At 30.9% G+C, this 19,943-nt stretch overlaps 1 protein-coding gene across 1 annotated transcript; it reads right to left on the minus strand.

Moving 5' to 3' along the window:
• Positions 1 to 947: 947 nt before the first annotated feature.
• LOC125074154 lies at positions 948 to 19,332 on the minus strand. Its single transcript, XM_047685395.1, has 5 exons — positions 19,263 to 19,332; positions 7,038 to 7,197; positions 6,020 to 6,125; positions 1,686 to 1,869; positions 948 to 1,415 (listed from the first exon to the last, which is right to left on the minus strand). The coding sequence occupies exons 2-5, from the start codon at positions 7,186 to 7,188 to the stop codon at positions 1,311 to 1,313; spliced, it is 546 nt and encodes a 181-aa protein (XP_047541351.1). The 5' UTR covers positions 7,189 to 7,197; positions 19,263 to 19,332; the 3' UTR covers positions 948 to 1,310.
• Positions 19,333 to 19,943: the final 611 nt, after the last annotated feature.

The following is a 19,943-nucleotide window of genomic DNA, read 5'->3' on the forward strand; positions in this document are numbered from 1 at the left end:
AGTACGTACATATTTTTTTTGCTTTCAATTTTATTCCATTCAGCCAAACACGAATCAGGTTCGTAGAAAACTAATTCTATGCCTAAAATTTATAATTTTTGTATGTACATACATTATTATTTCTACTTTATATTTTATTAATTCGTCTACTATCAGCGTATCGTTTATTCTAAAAGCAATTGTGCATAAATATTTATTTTTTTGTATATACATAACGATCTCTAAAAAAAAAGAAAATGTAAATAGTACAGTTAATATTATTTATACTTTAATATAAATTACAATGTGTAATAATTAACGGTAAACGTCAATTATTGTTAATTTATTTTGTGTTAATATTTGTGGATTACAAATTGATCCACTTATAAAAGATAATCAAGAAATATATAAAAAGAAACTAAAACCTATGTAATATTTAAGAAATATATTTTAACATGATTTTGGTTCTTTTTATATATATGTATACATATTATAATTATTTATTTAATCTTGCTAAGGGAAAGGGCGCACAGACTAATGTAATTATTAAAATGTACAAATTTCGAAGATTTATGAATTATGTGAAGTATCATATAATTTTTAAACTTAAACACATTATATAGATATAGATAAAATAGGAGATAAATTACATAACATAACATACATCAACTATTAATTATAAATTGTGCAACAGAATAACAAAAATATTTCTTATAGATATTTCAAAATTCACCTTTTCATTTCAACATTGCGAAACTTTGAAGATAAATGAAACTTCCTCAAGGGCCAGCTTTAATAAAAGAGGCACCCTGCGGCGAAAATACTTCTTTCCATCTTATTAACAATTTATTATAAGTATTGACCGTCCTTGATATATGATATGATTTTTTACATCTTATTTCGTTAATATATATAAATAATCATATTTTTATTTCGTATGAACATTTACTAAAGCACGGTAAATTTGATGGTCGTATAGTTTTTTTTAATACTCGATGTTGGTTACATTTTATTACATATACTTATTATTATAATTTGTCCACCACTTTAATACTATTTATTAGTCAATTTCACTTTATTATACAAAAAGACTCCGTTCACTCTCGCAATAGCGTTATTCACAATTGAGTTTTTTGGATGCACGTCTACTAAAATCTAAGTGGAATGTCCAGAAACAGTTTCATTCGTTCGCCGATGTCGGCGATGGAGTGATCATCTTGTATCTGCTAGCTGTCTGTATCGGGGACGTCTTCTACGTCATCGTCGATGGGTTGGCTTGTCAGCGCAGCCCAGAGCGGCGAGCGCGCGCCGAGCTGCGCTGAGCCCCGCCGCTAGCTGTCTCGCGCACAGGTAGCTGCGGACACAGCGGCGCTACCTACAGCTCCAATCGTGCTGAATAAAATTGAACCCACTTCTCGGTCTGGTGTTATCTCTATCTGTAAATTAAAATTATGTTTAATTCATATTCAATACTTATATGTACATATAATTTAGTAAATAGAATTTTGAATTTATTTATATATATTATTCTAGGTTTAAATTTATAAAAAAAATGTAATAATAGATGACATGATATTTGACGATGTATGGTTTCGCAAATCGAAATAAAAATAATTTTATTTTTGAAGGTTTCTAATGATAGTTTTACAAAATTCTTAATGTTTTCATATACGTCAAAAGAATATTTGAGAAAAGGTTCCTGTTACTTGTGAGAGTGTTGTTTGTTCCGGATCCGATCGCTCCTCCAGGACAGTGTCCAGTTCTAACGTAGGCGGTGGTCGGGGCGATCTGATGAGACTGACGGCACGAGGCCTGGCTTTTACTGGGGACAGTCTCACGACGGACAACTCACCCCTGTCTAATTCGCAATTACGACGACGGGCACGTTCCCTGTGAGAAACGTTTTTATTACAAACATAAAATTTTATAGTTAAAAAGGAAGACTTTATAGCCTAATGAATACCTTACGGCTGTACACTTTATGCTGTAATGAAGAGAAGTGTAGAGTAAGTGTAGTTAATGTGATCTCCATGAACATAAACGTTGATAATGCAAATTAATAAAAATCACAGCCTCTTACTGAAGTTATATAGAAATATTAATTAATTATGATATAATATATTATTTAAGTTTTGACGGTTAATGAAGTAACGATCGTCTGAAGTCTTGTGGTCGCATGTTCGAACCTTCACTTTGAACATTGTCTATTCACCGCGAACACGAGTTTCATATTATAATTGGGGGAGTAAATGGTAATATGTAATGTTATAAGTATGTGTACGTAAGTATAAACTACCTTTGGCTCTCTCAGCTTCGTACGCATATACCATACGTGGAAGAGTCACTGCATAAACTCTTGTTTTGTTTACGTTTTAAAAGTGTAGTCAATGCTTTTGTATTTACGAAGTATGGGAGATAAAATAAAGAGCTGTCTGTTAGTTTTATTTTTGTTTTTTATTCGGAGTGTGTTTTTTGGCTCTAATGGTTTCGAAAGCGTTACCAAACGAGATGATGTGTTAAAAAAACTCAATACCGACGCTTGGTGCCTACTTAAGTGTACAGAATGCGTGTATCCTAAGGGTTCCTCTTGTGAGACCGGATCTTGGCTTGTCCTTGGGTGGGAGGGTACTCTGTGTTATATATTACACCGTCATTTGGCTATGCGTCGACGGGTTGTAATGATCGAAGGACCCTGACCCAGCGAGCAAGGTCGGTTTGTGTTGAATTTGTAACATAACATGTAAGTATTGTCGGTAGTTTGTTGACCAGGTCATTGGAGATGTTATTGGGACGCTTACGGGTCGGATTAGAAGGGGGATTATACTTGCAATAATTATATGAGTAAGATTGAGACCCTTGAGGCCTTCAGGAAGTAATATCGACATGTCCATCATATTCTCACACACCATGGATAGTCCGAGGAAATGTACAAAATCGGTTTTGTTTAGCCTGAAGGCTTTCGATAATGTGTACAAATACAACACATGTATGTCGGTAAGAACACACAGGGCACGCGCTATATAGTATATAGCTTCGGGTATGTCCAAGCATGACTTTGTAGTAATAATATAGCTCACAAACGGTTGTGCACGCTCCAAGGGAAGTAAGATAGAGTTGTCAGTTCCGTTCCAAGCAACAATGTAGTAGATACTGGAACAAACTCTGAGCAAGGGAATAATAGATATACAGTAAAGTTTCGTGATCAGAAGAATTCCTGGCATCCATTACACGATGTTTCAAATAAGATTTAAAAAAATAGTATCGTGGGTACCCGATTGGGACAAAGCTGCTTTAAAAACGACAGAATATATAAGAATTATATAGATATTCTAATAATCACACATCTAAGATGAACACACCTAGGGCTTTCTGAAGAATGTATGAGCAAGTAGGATAGCGTATAGAGTATTTTGATCGTTTTTTAAGTAACTTACTTGATTATCTGTAACAAATCCCAATGCGTTTTTAATCTTTTCACTCTACTTAGAAGACAATTAATATATTCTTTATTCAAGTAGGCTCATACAAGCACTTTTGAATTGTCATTGTTTCGTGTTGAATTAAATGTAAAGCTACCACCCACCGGTTCGGAAAGTAGATTCTACCTAGAAGAACATAATTTACGTGCAGATAATCGAGAAATAACTATTATAATACTATCTATAATTTGATTATGTGACGTGTGAAACACAATTTTCTTAAAACTATTCCTTGCTTCTAAGTTTATAATAAAGATAGAAAAGTAAAATAAGGGACATCACACACACATATAACATCGATATTTTACCTAATTCAATACTGTATGATGGTCCTTGTATTCTACCAACAACTTATTCCAACCTCACCAGAAGTAGAAAGAAATAAAATCTGTGATATTGATTTGATGTGATATCATTGGTCGAAATCTTGAATATTCTATGATTTTCATTATGGATTCGAAAAAAATGGCGTTTAGGATATTGTGGAAATTGTTATCGGAACTTTGTAAGTAAAATTTAAATTTAAAATAAAATATATAGTAATCAAGAAGTATTAATACTGCATAATAAATCAGAGTTAATAGATGTTTTGAATTCTGCCTAGTATAATTTTTAGACACAATTTTATTGAATTAGGCAGATAACTCTTAGTTAAACTTTTGTAATAAAATTTGCCTCGGAGCGAATATCTTACAAGGGTAAATGTCAGATCTAATTACAACCAAGGACGTAATTAATGTCACTCTATAACACCTCAAGACCAAATATCAAGTGATAATTTAGAAGCATCATGTAAGGATTGTGTTCGTTCGATATTTTAAATCTAATATGTTTTTTTTTTAAATCTTAGAGGTGTTGACTAAGACTGAACAATATTTTTACATTATAATTTATAAATAAAAATTTGTTAAACTTTATATAATACAGCACATAATATTATATATGAATATTATTAAAAAAAATGGCATAAATATTTCTTATTTGTAAGTATTTTGTATTATGTTCAATATTTTATAATATAGATAAATTAAATAAATAATGTGTATTATTATTATTAATTTATTTTTCATTAAGTATTTAAGTTATTTTTTTAGGTTAATTTACTATTTTTACATAGTTAAATTTACTAATTTGATCAACAATTAAGAGGATAGGTAATGTGTACTAAATATTAAACATGCATAGGTTTGGTTAGAATTTATTTATCACAAAAACGTGAACAGGAAACTAATAAAAATACTAAACCACACGTACACCGAAAAATATTTTTACTTTTTTTGTTATGTGCTTAAAATCAACATACATGCAGTGTATTTTAAAATGGCACGATTTATTAGAAAGATTCATTTTGTATCCGTAATTGAAAGGTATTAAATGTAAGTAAGTTTTATGTATAAGTATATTACAATTTTGCTTAAAATTTAAAACTTTAATACTGATAATGATGCGTGATAATCTTGAATATACGTCACATCAAGTTAGTGTTTCAGAGGTTTCTTCTTAAAAAAAAATCAATAAATATAAATTTTACAAACAGCTACTGGCAAAATTATAAATTTTATTTTCACCTTTATACTAAGTACTGGTTCTATATTTTATTGATTTGACGAATAATCTTCATATACTTAACACATTATTTGACAAAAATAAATATATCATTATATTTTTTAAATTTGATTAGGACACTTTTTTTTTAAAATAATGTACCTTAAATTATTTATGCATCTAGATAGAGTGTCGCACTACAAAAGAACTAAAACAAACGAGTAAACTTTATTATTATAATTCAAATCAATTCTTAGTTTAATGGCTTATAGTTGTACCGTCAGGGCAGTTATTAGCATGACTTGTGCGTGACAGCTACGCTTGAAACTCGCCAAATGTCATACAACTTGCTAGTATGCGTGTACTTAGTGGTCAACCGTTGACCTCTATTTCCTACCGGTTTTTCTCAATAGAATTTACATTGCTATATTACCGGTGATAGTTATACATTCAATTTATTCTTGTAATGTGAGAGCTCAATATTATTAGTAATATATAGGTGCACTAAGGTTTTATTGTTAATTTAAAAAATAAATAAATCGTTTAATTTTTAGGAGGCGCGGCATTCTTTTGACCTTGAACTTTATCTAATAAACCCGATCAAATGTTAATATGTTTAAATTTTTATTAAACTACATTTGAGTTAAGGAATAATATAAACGTGACAATCGTAAAACGCACAAATAGACTAGCTGTTACCTACATGTTCGCTTCGCTGCATATTAATTAGACTTTAAATGTAAACAAAAGGTAGAAGTACCAACGGCATTCAAAAAAATCATACTCATTAACCGTCTTCGGACGCTTTCGCGTCGATTGGTCAAAGTCTCATACCGATATGTTTAGTACTTAGTAAACAAAGAAAAGCATATTATTTCATTATATATTATGATATATTTTATTCATAGATTTTATAACTTTATTCTCTCTCTGATTATAAAAATGTTAGTAAATTATAAAACAAACATTTTTATAAGCAGAGAATGAATAATAGCTTTAACTAATGTAATGGTTACCTTGCCAATTTCGCTCTCCGCCGCAAGCAACATATAACTGTTAACGCCAATAATGGAAAGCCAAATATACACGATACAATCGGTACCACTATCGACTCGGGCGTCACTGAAACAATAGAAATATGTTAAGATATATGTATTTACACCGAATGAAAACAAAGGAGTTAAGATTACAATGACATAACAAAGAGACTAAGGAATTAAGGTCTGAGTTTTACGACGCCTATTATTCAGATTTATTCGTGTAGTTTTATTTATTCTAATTTCTTTGAGAACAATAAGATTTCAGGTTTTTTTTTGGGGCCAGAAAGTTTGTATAAAAATGCTTCATCCACTTTCTAGCATCGAAGGAAGTTCTATTCGAATCGCGTACGATTGAATGACCATGAAACATCGAACGAAATGAATGAAAGTACGATTTTAATGAATGCGAAAAGGTATTCCAATTTAATCAATTCGATAAGTTGCTTAACAAATGTTCAATGTATCCCAGGCAAGTGGAACATTCACAATATGCTTAATGAATTGAAAATATACATAGCAATTTATTCTATTTTAAGATTGTATGTTTTTGTTTAAGAATATTCCATATTATAATCGAGACAAACAATCTTTATTTTGTATAAAGAAGTTACTTGTATCCTCTCCAAATATTGCCTCACTGTTGGCGCACGTATTTTTTCAATATTTAATATTTATCTATTCGAGTAAATGTAATAAAACTCTACATAATATATTCACACAGAGTAAGTACTCTCGAAGATGAAAAAAAATTGCGGTATTAATATCAATTAAGGATACATATAATTCATAAATGTATCTACCTCTATATACTTCATCATAATACATCACGTATATTCATAAAATAGATTTAATAAAACTCAGATATCATTTATCCTTGGTTATTTATTATTATTATATAATATTTTTCATCTCGGAAATTGATGAGAATAACCGGAATCAGCGCCAAAAGTATGATAGATTATCTGGACTTTACACTAGTAAATTAATACTTTACCAGTGGGATAAACGATGATTGGTGGTCGTTTGTTGCCATTGTTAGATTTCGCAACCACGATGACATTGTTGGTGGGTGTGGTCGTTGTAGATGTGGTGGTCCCACTAAACCTCTCTAGGATATTTGAAGAATTAGTTGTTGACCGCGCCATTGCCACATTCTGTAAATAAAATATTATATAAGTATTATAATTACATCTATCGTAGGCAATATAATCATTGTGTGTGAGTATCATTTATTTCTGTCCAATTTTCCGTCACGTGAATAGGTATCTACTGGTGATTACGTAAGAAACAATTCAATTATACCGATTTAGTGTGTGGATTCAATTAATTATTCCGCATTTCAACTATTGCCAATCGTTAGATCGTCAACAATGATCTTCATTGCGATTACAATAAATAATTAATAGATAATAGTTTGCAATGTAATTAAAGTAATGCCTGTAACTGTCGTATTGCTTTACTAAGGCCTTTAATTGAAAATCCTTTGATGGTTTGGTCATTCCATCATGATGATGCCTTACTTCATCCAACACATGAAGATTTCCTTACGATGTTGTCCTTTATCGCCCAGGAGATGGTAAATTACAAGGTCATGAAAACTCGGTTATGCTTGCCCGGGTTTGAACCCGCAATCATCGGTAATTCTCTTGCAGTAGGCACTGCGCCATCCCAACCTTTTCATTGTAATTGGATTTGTAATTAGAAAACGCTTAAAGGGAAATGCTTTTTCGCAAATAAATTAACATATATTTTATATTTAATAGTTTTATTCAATCAAAATGAATGTATTTTGTAACTGTGTTTATGAATATTTTCATTAAAATATTCACGCTTCAGTATTTTATAATATGTTCTTACGTGTGAACAACGCTTGTGGCTTTTGATTAAATTCGTAGATTTATTTTTAATAATTCTTTGTAAAAAATGTGTAATGTACGTCCAAAAAATTATATATACTTAAAAGATGAAAAGCTACTCATCGAGCGGTTTATATATGGAGGAAAGCCTTGTAACACTTCATTAAACCATTAGTAAGTAAAGGTATAACGTCCTTGGGTGACAAAATAATGTACTGCTATTAATACGCGAATTTACTTGAGCCTAAGCAATTCATATTAAAGCGCTTAATTAACGTAGACATTTTCAAGACAATTTATTATAAAAAAAAGATACAAATATAAAAACAGATACAGAGAATGAATTGGTATTGATATAACATCTCGGTGGTAGCAATTTGTACGAGCCCGATTAGGTACCGCACACTTTTAAGTTACTCGACCGGATAACATCAATACTTTTTTTTTATTTTGTGGCGATAATAGAGCAACACCACGTCGCTTCAAGCGCGCGGTCTGCAATAATAGGTGTTCTGTGTAATTAGCCTTAATACTTACAGAAGTGTATTTTCTAGACTATGTCTAATTAATGATCTAGGGAATGAAATAAATTGGAGACATTAAACTTTATACATACATAGCAAAACTTTTTTTTTATGATATTGGGACAGGCAAAGGCAAAACCTGATGGTGGAGTGGTCACCACCCATAGTCATTGCCTCTTTATGAAATATTAACCAATCTTTACATGGCTGATGCGCGACTAACCTTGGGAGCTAAGAGTTACGTTTCTTGGGCCTATACTTACATTGACTCACTCACCCTTCAAATCATAACACAAAAATACTAAGTATTTCTGATTGGCGGTGGAATAATCTACCTCTACATACATATATAAAGTAATGTATATTGTATATATTTAAGTAGATGTGTTCAATTGAAAGTATATCAGTGAGCCAGCGTTATTATAAATTTATTTCAATGACCATGAGTAATAATGACTATTATCACATGTGGCCTATTTGTCCTTTTGCTATTAGTGAACACATATATATTTTTAAAATATAAATCGTCGCAGGTTTTTAATCTGTGCACGTTTGGAAGCTACTGAAAAGTTTTTATTAAAATTTGGCATGAGTACATTGACTTGGCACACAGCATGTTTTAAACTGTAGTCAATAAAAAGTTTCGAACATATAGTCAAATAATAGTATCTATGCGGATGAAATCATCGTTATAACGCTCGTGTGTTTAAACAAGACTGATCGACGGATCAATAACCGCGGGTCAAATAAGCCTATAATTTCATTTGTAGATTTAACAACGTTCAAATTCCTCTATGAAAATAAGAGCGAGTATTAAGTTAAACACCTCAAAACACACACCTTATCAATAAAACAAATGTTTGCTTTAAAAAAAAAAAAATTGACTGTGATTATCGATACTTAGTAAATACAATCTTAATAATAAGAGGATGGTTTATTTTTGTATAGGCGGTCAAAGTTGATTGTAAGTGGTAAGTAAAGTAAAAGCCCGTAAATGTCCCATTGCTGGGTTAAGGAGGACTTTCATTGTGAGGAACAAGTTTGGAACTAATTCCACTATGCTGCGCCAATGTGTTAGTTAGCCATAGAGCAAATTTTTAAATCGAATTGAATCAGTTTCTTTATTCAATATAGAAGCATTACACGTACATAGATTTTTTTTTCAAATTGTTATTATTTACAAATATTCACTATAAAAAGAATTAGCCAAGAGGCGATCGTTTAATTCCCAAGGTGTGCTCTCAACCATGTACTCACAAATTTTATAATAACCTTACGCACACAAGCGTTCTTTATTTTTTTTTTATTTGGCAATGGATGTTTTGTGCTCACTTTCTGGGATCCTGATGTAGAACCGTATACATTGCTCCACAAAAGAGTTACTTAATCTATAAAGTCGAGTAACAGGAGTAACAAAAATTTGAATCCCCAATCTCCGGTTAAATTATAACTACTCTATCCACTGGACTACCTTGAATAACGGCAGAGAGTTTGTAACAATATTTGAACGTATTTTAATAATATCAGTATAAGAATATTTACAATGAAGTTCCAACAGGGTTTCTTGTTCGGCTTTAGACAATATTTTTTAACGATCCTTGCAAATTACTTCGCTGTTTATAAACAGTATATTCTCAGAGATAATGGGTTTAATAAAGATAAATTATGTGGAACAGAGTAACGTTTTAGATATTCTGTACAATTTGTAGTATTGATTATGTATTTACGGAAGAAACTTTTCAAGTACCTATCTCTGATACTTACAACTGAAGCGAAAAAGGCTGGGAAGAGTCTCGGGTTTGATTTGGATGAAACTCAAAACTACAACAACATAGTTTCATTATTGAAAATAACTACTGGATAAAATTCTGGGAGTAATATTAAACAGTAAATCAAAGACAAGTGCCCATTTCAATAAGATATTTTTTATTTTTACACGAAAGTCTAAAAATAGAAACAGTAAGACATATTCTCCCAATCGTATATTAAATTGTTTTCCTCGTCTGTGCGGTAATAAAAAGGTACTAAAAATATAATACCATCATTATATGAATTGTTTTTTTTTCTAACCCGTACAGGTTTTATACTGGTAAACAAAAAATAATCACGCATTACGAATATTATAATGTTTTTAACTTAGTTTATATTTCGAAATGAGAACGTTGAAAATATATTTATTTTAAAAAATAGACAAGAAATGGCTGCGCTTTGCGTTTCATTTGTGCACTTGTAAAATATTTATTAATAAATGAAGAATTAAAGTTTGTTTTATATTGCCTTTCTGAAGACCAAAAGAAGCAGCGCAATTCTGAAAACAATATATGTATATTATGTACTATACTAGCATTAGATATGGCTTTCCCTCTGTTTCTCTGTTTGACAGAACTGAACTGCAGACTGCTCACCAGACATTAGTGGGATATTGCTATTCGTTCAGTGTGGGCGTAATCTTGAAAACAGAATTAAAATATTAAACTTTGACTTAGATAACAGTTTAGTTAAGTAAGTATAAATAATTGTTTTTTAAGGGATTAAATACCGAGCTACTAATCATAATACCACTATACAAAAAAAATAATTACCGTCGACGCCAAACTACAATCTGTCAAGTCTAAAGCGACGCTATGTTCTAACACTATGTTATACGAAAAGCGAAAATGTGAGAAAACTATTATCTATAAGCGATCTGGCGCTGTATGTTTTAATAGTTTGATTAGATGACATAATGAAGATTTATCGCTGCAGCGAACTTTAGCTTAAACTCTTACCACCAGTCTTTGAACAAATTGTTTATTTGACTTTAATATGTCAATGTATAATACATAGTAGACAAGGTCTGCCAACGGTTTTGCTTATATAAAATAAGTTACCGATAATTAAATAAATTAATGTTTGAGCAGAGATGGCCCCGTGGTTAGAACGCGTGCATCTTAACCGATGACTGCGGATTCAATGAAATCCAATGAAATTTAATGTGCTTAATTTGTGTTTATAATTCATCTCGTGCTCGGCGGTGAAAGAAAACATCGTGAGGAATCCTGCATTTGTTTAATTTCAACAAAATCCTGCCACATGTGAATCCACTAACCCACACTGGAGCAGCGTGGTTGAATATGCTCCAAACCTTCTGCTCAAAGGGAGAGGACGCCTTAGCCCATCAGTGGGAAATTTACAGGTTGTTAATGTAATGTTAAGGTGAGCGCAGACATACTTATTTTTAATACAGTAAAAGATAAAAATATGTTATAACGCATATGTTTCATGTTGATTAAGGAACATACTAATACCTATAATCAATACAATATTAATTACAATAATGGAACTCTTATTTTTTTTTAAATTGAACATAATTTTGTATCAGTATTGATGTGTATAGAAATCCTAGTTTTATCCTCCTTCGACACAATAAACGCCTATCTCTTTGTGAAGGTTCCATTTTCATTTAATATCTTATCGCGAAAAGGGGTTGAGCGATTGCTTCTCACTCAATACAAAGTCAAAGCTCGCGGTTCCAATATCCAATATTGAATGAACTGATGTTGGCTTTGGTATCCATAATATTGGGCTGGGAAATAACTCAATTATATCTTGTACTAAATCCGCAAGAAATAAATATATGTTTTTACTTTGATGATATGCTACTCTATTCTATGCCTCTTTCTACTGCGTTCTGTGGATGGGGGGATAATAAATATATTGGGGTTTTCTGTCGAGATTTTTTTTAGTAGCAGCCCGGAGTCGGGCATCTCAAAGTGCTTTCGGTCGGATTATGAGAGCAAGGGAATAGAACGCGTACTTGGTTTCCAGTTTGCACTGGAGTATAATATTGTCACGCGCAGATCCTTCAGTCCAGATCCAGTCCAGTCAGTTGTGATTGGTCGTGATGTCCGGATTTAGAGGGACATCATAATTGGTTTTTCATCTACTAGGAACTATTACCAGACTAGTACCTCCTGAAAAATGATTTGACTATCGAGCAATACTTTTCGTTTTGGTGTTTTGATTTCATTGGTGTAGAGTGAGCGAGTGTGAGTTATTGTGATGATTCTTGGCAGCTTAGTGAAGGGTATATATTTCTTACAATATCATTATCTATGGGTGGTAACTGCCTCCCATCTGGTACCCCGTTTGCCCATGTACATTTACTCGTTTTTATTCCCAATAGAAATAAAAAAAAAACACACACACACACACACATCGAGTTGGTAGCAAATTGAGTATTTATTTGTTAGTTTGATATATTTTTCAGCAGCACGGTATAACGGTGTAGAGTTACAAGCAATCGCAATGTAACAGAAATTTACGGTCTGAAATCTATAAATGTTTCACAAGTCACATATTTTATATTGTAATTTTAAAGTTTGTGGAATGCTTAATAAAATCAGCTAAATTCTCATACATTTTAGTCCGAATTTTTTTAAAAGAAATATCTTAATAACTTATTATATATTAATTTATTTGTGTATATCTTATCGATTTGTTATCAACATTTGACTGCAACGCTTAATTTAACTTAAATAAATTAATATTATATAAAATTATCTACTTTTACGTAGATTAATGATTATATTTACTATCTAAAGTAAGTAATACCCAGGCTAAAGAGACTTAAGTTTAAATTTCACCTCGTCCTCAGTCGATAATGTCATCATTGAACTTCGTCATAGGTATTGAATAATCCTTTTTACTACAAAAATTTAAAGATTGAAGAAGTGGATGAGAACACTACTTAGAGGAAACTGTTTTTTGTATAGTCATTCTTAAGTAATGTATGAATTATTTCAAAAACATTACAGTTGCCAAGAATTGAATTATTGCAAGGGGGTGCATTGAGGACCCGGTCACTTGCAAAACTAGCCACTAAAAATCAACTCCTAAAAATTATTCAAGAAATGTAGACAGCATTACACTTATTCAGTCAAAACTACCACTATTATGGGCCGTCACGGATTCGGCGTGTGCGGTGTCTCGACGTCTGGCCTGCCTGTACTGAGACGCTCTTAGCAAGGTCTGGGCTATATTCATAATCAAAAATTCGTTTAGCAAATTAAATTACAATCATTTATATTCTACTTTTTAAGCGCGTGGGTCAAAAGTCTTGCAAATTAAATTTATACCAGACCCAATCAACCGATTAAGCACATCTTTGTTACACCTTTCAGTCCTGGTGAGAGTACATTGTACTTACTGTAGTAATTTAATATGGCTTGTAATAATTATTTTTTCGTAATTTGTGTTAGATGTATTTTATGTCCGATATAACAACATTTCTTCAATACCATAATATATTAAAAACAAAATTAAAGTACAATAAATAATGTAAAGTTATGAAAGTTAAAATTTAAGCCAAAATGCGCGTACAAAGAGACTGCATAATTCGGTTCAGAGAACAATACCTCAGCGACTAATTGAGTGCAATTCGTACTTGAGCGATATTTCATATGATCATTATTGTATGAGCAAAATCGCAGTCGCAACAAAAACGTAGTCTTATATTATACTTTACATTAATAATATTCGTTATGCAAAATTTTTTTAGAACGTTAATAAAATAATCAACAAAAATTAAAAAAGTTATTTAACTTTTAATTTGGCTTGATTATTTAATCTGTGTTGCGAATTTTTCATTGAAAGTAGGGAATTCAATTATAATCCTTTTTCAAAAGTTAACAACTGGTAATGTTTTTTAATCATTGTAACAGGTGACCTAAAAATACGTCTCTCACATTAAAGGCGAGCAAAACTGAAATGATTGCAGAGAAAAACTTGTCTTTTCGAAATTATGCGATGGATGTGATAATAGTTTGTACTGACTATGTTTTGAAAATTATGTGCGTAATAAGTAAGTACTTTAGGTATAAGGTGCTAATCACAATACAACCAGATGAAGTTAAAAGCTTCTAAAAATGACCTACCAGTATGAGGACTGAAGGGTTTTTCAGAACATACGTTTAAAAGTTTTGGGTTAGTGAGATAACTGTTTATCTATTGTAACGAATTATTTCAAAAATATCCGAGTGGATAGAATAGGTAGATCTCAGGCGACTAACGTGAACTCGAATAAGAAAATGCTAAAAAATGAGTTTTTACTCGATTATCTTATTAAACGAATTTAATTATTTTGTAAATTGCAATCGATGGCCATTTAGGGTGATCAATGTTTGGGGCAAATTCGACTTTTCGCTAGACACACGCAGACACTATTGGTAGATATTATTATACTAAAAAATACACTTACATAATCGAAATTGTAAACGGATACACCTGTATTCGTTTACAATGTAAATTTGAAATTATATAATAATCTTGACTCTGTACCGGGATAATATAAACATCAAACGAAGGACATCTTTTACAAAAAATCACATTAGGAATATAAATTTCTAATTAACAAAACATTGTTAGGAAAATAATATAAATTAGTTAGGTCAATTCAGTCAAATCAATGTTCCCGATTGTAATTAAATCAAACTCTTTGAATTGAATCGTTGATGTTCAAATGAGAGATTATTTATTTTTCCACCGTTACAGTAATGCATTTAGGTTGAAAATAATTGAAATTTAAATGGATTAAATAATTAAAATTATAATGAATTTGCAATCGTATAGAATAATTGATGCTAAAAAAATAAAAGTAATTTTAATACGAAGAATTTCTGTAGATAAATAAACCTACGATGGCAACAATCGAAATAAGTGCGTGGCGTGGGTTGAAACTTTTGCGTTGTAATAGTTACGATTATGGGATTTTTGGAAATTTCAACTTTAACAATTTCACAGTCCCGTGAATCCCATAAGACTATTTTTCCGGAATGTTTATGCTATTAGTCCTAATGTTCTCTACTGCGTCGCAGGGCGGGGTTAAAATACTCAAGTTTGGAAAAAAGATTTTCGATACTGGGAATCGAACCCGAGCTTCCTGTGTGAGAGCCAGGTACCCATATGACTAATGGTTATTGTTTTAATATCGTGTGTTCTTTATGGACAGTGAAAATGTTAAGAGTTAAAAATTATATGGGAGCTGTAGTATATATATGTAGCTTGATAATATTAAAATGAAATAAGTATATTTTTAGCAAGCTTTTATTTAACTGGCAATGTAAGTATGGACGGGTGGAATCTTGCAACTCAATTTAGAAGCAGATATCTTTAATCGATCGAGCTGAAATTTTGTATAAAAGTTCAGTTTGGATTATTGTTATCTATGTGATGCATGGTCTACTATGTGACGTCAATCCTGCATGACGGAACAGCCAAGATGGCAGATATTTTTTTTAATTCATTCCTAGAATATGGGTATCAAATGAAAGGGCTTGCTGAGAATAAGTAAAACAAAAAAGTAATGCCACTGTAAACCAATATGGCGGAGTAAGTTTTTAGTGCTTGCCTATAGTATGGATATCAAGGAAAGAACTAACTGTGAGAACGAAGCGAGTTTAATAACTAAAAAGTAAAAAATAAATTGAAAGTAAAACCTTTTTGAAAAGGTTTTATACTTTTATTTTTTTTTTACAACTTTGGAAATATTTTAGAAATTTGGTTAGAACGCGTGCATCTTAACCAATGATTTCGGGTTCAAGCCCAGGCAAGTACTACTGAATTTTCAAGGGCTTCATTGTGCTCGATTGTGATTGAAAACATCGTGAGGAAAACTGCATGTGTCTAATTTCAACGAAATTCTGCCGCATGTGAATCAACCAACCCACATTGGAGCAGCGTGGTAGAATATGCTCCATACCTTCTCCTCAAAAGGAAAGGAGGCCTTAGCCCAGCAGTGTGAAATGTACAGGCTGTTAATGTAAATTTAATGTAATTTATTATATTTAAAAAAAGGTTTTTAAATATTTAATTATGTTACATCTCGCTTAATACAATTATTCTGCAGTAATATTTTATTCCGGTTGGTATAATATTGGTGCAATATATTATTAATTTATTTTTTGTTAAAGGGACTTATAAGTATTTAGTAAGCGGATATTTATAATGTATTTGTGCAAGTGTAATTGCTTATTTCTATAACATTAAACTCTAAAAAATAAAAAAAATGTTCTTTGACTGTATTCATTCAAAAGATAATAAAATGTTGGACTGTAAATATAAATACATAAGAAATAATATATTGGTTTTGAAGACAATACTTGCCATGTTGAAGTAATATATAGAAAATGTCCGTTCCTTTAAATAAATAATAGAAAAGATATATTTCTTGTTTTATTTTGATTGACTTTGTATTGAATGCAGGTACACTGTTCTTTTACCTACGGGCAGGCTTACAGTGGAATTGAGAATGACTGGTGATATGTACATGTCTCATACACTCTTACAATTTTAATTGTCTCCTGATACTCATTTGTTGCATTTTTGACTTCTTTACTGACCAACCAAATATTACTGCTAACGTTAAAGACATCTTCAAAGATATCAAGAGTGCATCTGTGTTTTTACACAAATTATGCACCTCCTTTAATACCTCATGTGCTTTTTAAAAGAGTTATTGTAATGATTCAGCTATAATAGCGTAATATTCAAGTGTGTAATGTAAATTTTAGTCTATTTCGTTTTAATAAAAACGTACTGCTGCATACTAATTCTAGAAAGGTCAGTTAAATTAATTATGTTTATGAGGTGTTTAATGTTTTAACCTAGATAATTTAATTTTTAATATATTTAACTCGGATGGTATAAAATAAAAAATATAGATAAAATGAGATGTCAAAGTTATTTTTTTTACATTAATGTAAATAACAATTTTAGTTCCATCTGCGGTATTGAAACGTTAAATAAATATTTAAATAACGTTGACATTGCAAGCGATAATGGCTTTTTAGAGCTTTTACAGTAAATAAAAAAAGTGTTTAAATTTACAAAATACTGGCAGTTTTTAGTTGACATATGGAATACATAAATTTTAAAAATAAAGAAAAAAATAACAGTTCTTATGTGTAAGGTATTTCCTTATCTAAATTCGTGGTAGATTTTTGACGGTCAACAAGTGAGTAATCGAAGTCAATGCTACTCCTTATAAAAGAAGAGATTGCAAAAAATTCAATACAAATTTGTATACAAAGTTAGTTCAAGTATCGTACTTTAATATATTTTTTATAAATATAATAAACGAAAGAGTTATAAAATATAGATACAGTAAAAGTTAATGTTTATATACGACGAAAATACAAAACCTCCTTTTTGAGTCAATAAAAATGTTCTACTTAAATATTCACTGACATTTTTCACGAAACATCTGCAACGCTTTCCTACCTGTAAATATTTAAACGTTACGTTTGTAGTGTTTTTTTTTTTATATTTTATGTTTTTTACTGTAAAGTACATATTTAGAATTGTTATGTAGTTTAGTGTGGTGGTAATGATAATTATATGATATACGTAATAATTTGACTTAGAATATGTAGGCAATAAGGACATGGGACACCTGCTGATAAATGGTCACTATCGCCCATAGACATTCGAACTGTCAGAAATAATAACCATGACTTATATCGTTAATGCGTCACCAAACATGGGAATTAAAATGTCGCATGTGCTTGAAATTACACTGCCTTACCTTTTAAACCTGCATGCAATACAAGGTAGCATATATCTTGTTAGGCAGTATTATTTATGATGAGCGAGACTCAGACTGGCTAGCACAAAGCCCTACTATAATAAAATATTCATCATTTCATTGGATTCGAAATAAATATTATTTCCTATTCAAAATAAAATGATATTTTTATTTTAACAATTTCTGAGTTCAATTTTAACCTCTGTTCAGTTAAAAAATAATGTCAGCATACAATGAGTTTTCATTTTAATATTTTTATAATAAAAATATGTCCTATTCTACTTTCATATATATTTTAAATGTATTTATAAATAAATATAAGACTGAAATAATCTTACCATTAAATATGTAGTTTTGATCATTAAATTCTTTCATAGTAAATTATTACATTTATTTAATAATACTGTATACATATCACTTGAAAATGAGTACACTAAAATCGGAATGACGGTAGATTATCTTAAATTTGTGTAAAGCTTAGTTAAAGTAAAAACAAATGGTTCTCTGATGCAGAATAAACATATATAAATATCCATTGTTCGATAAGTAACAGCTCATAATAATAAATCAAGATATTTCGTTTATTCGTTTTCAATTCTGTCTCTGACGTCATTAAAAGAATGTGCCAAAATATCTCTTTCTCATTTTAAGCACGCATCACGCGGAATACACGGGTTTCAATGAAACTTTACATGATAAAAGCTTACCCTATATCCGCGTATAAGATTGTTTATTCCGGACAATGCAAGGGTACGACCTACGTTTAATTAAAGTTAAAGGATACTTAGAAATATAATAATACCTTCTAAATGTATTGTCGATTTTGTATTTATAGTCCGTTTATAAATTATGCACCTGGAAAACTCTTATAGGATATTGGGTTCATTATCAAATCGTATAGTACCTATTTTTTATGTTACAAACCCAATTGGTGTATCATGTATTACGAAGACGTACATAACTTTCAAAATTGCCAAAGTACTATTTAATATGTCTGGTTTTCCTAGAAATATGGATTTAAAGTCGACTGTTTTTCATGAAGGAAAATATTGTAGCTTACAGAAAGGAAAATAGTGTGGTTTTACAGAGGTAGCTTAAGACGCTCACAAAAGGCACATACAACAAGTACATTTGATACATACATCAAACTTTATTTTTATATAGAAGGTCTTATTATATAATGATGATAATATTTTTTTCATAAAATATAGTTACTTAAGCGTACGTCACTGAATTTTCAGATATTAATTGTCCATACATAACATTTTAATACTCACCGTTGCTGGGCGATTTGCACTACCTATATTTATTAAACTCAAGTATATATTTATTTATATTAAATTAAAAGTCATTGGATTAAAATTATTAAATAATATTATAATCATTGAATTATTTGAAAATTGTTATCGTCTTGATATGAGTCGTTTTACGCGTATTGGCCCGGTGTTGTGACGAGAAGCGAGCGTCCCGCCGTTCGGTCTCCGGTAAACTGGAGCTAGGCAGGAATGAAACAGCGCCAGAACTGCTAGTATAGATGCATTTCGTTCGGCGACCCGAATTCTCGGCCCTTTATTAATACAAATTCGAATTTTTGGCCGCACAAACTCCTTCTAATAGCCAGATTTAGAAACGAAGGCGTGAAAATGTTTATCGTTTGTTTTCATTGAGGGTGGCCTTCTTTATTGAAGGGGCTGACTCGGATTATAGGACTGTAAAGTTAAACGATTAAGTAAATAAAGTAGTTTACTTGTTAAGAATAGACGTAATTTTTATTTTATTTATTTTTAATTTAATTTATATTTTTTGTCTTTGGATCAAATTAACCATATACTTAAAGGAACTTCCGTTTTTATTAGCAAAAGAAAATAGTCGGTTTAAATGGGCGATTTTAAGTTAGATTTATTTTATAGCGAGCTCGGCTATACAGAATATTCTCTTTCTATTTTGTCGTTTAAATG

This window comes from Vanessa atalanta, chromosome 2, assembly GCF_905147765.1.
Source record: "Vanessa atalanta chromosome 2, ilVanAtal1.2, whole genome shotgun sequence".
Taxonomy (NCBI): Eukaryota; Metazoa; Arthropoda; class Insecta; order Lepidoptera; family Nymphalidae; genus Vanessa; species Vanessa atalanta.

Bases quoted from the DNA above. Each gene is read 5' to 3' on its own strand.
- LOC125074154 (XM_047685395.1), bottom strand. From the start codon at position 7,188: ATGGCGCGGTCAACAACTAATTCTTCAAATATCCTAGAGAGGTTTAGT. The intron at 1,870-6,019 runs GTAACCATTACA...CGTTTCTCACAG, and splicing joins CGGAGAGCGAAATTGGCAAG to GGAACGTGCCCGTCGTCGTA. The intron at 1,416-1,685 runs GTAACAGGAACC...TTTAATTTACAG, and splicing joins AACAAACAACACTCTCACAA to ATAGAGATAACACCAGACCG.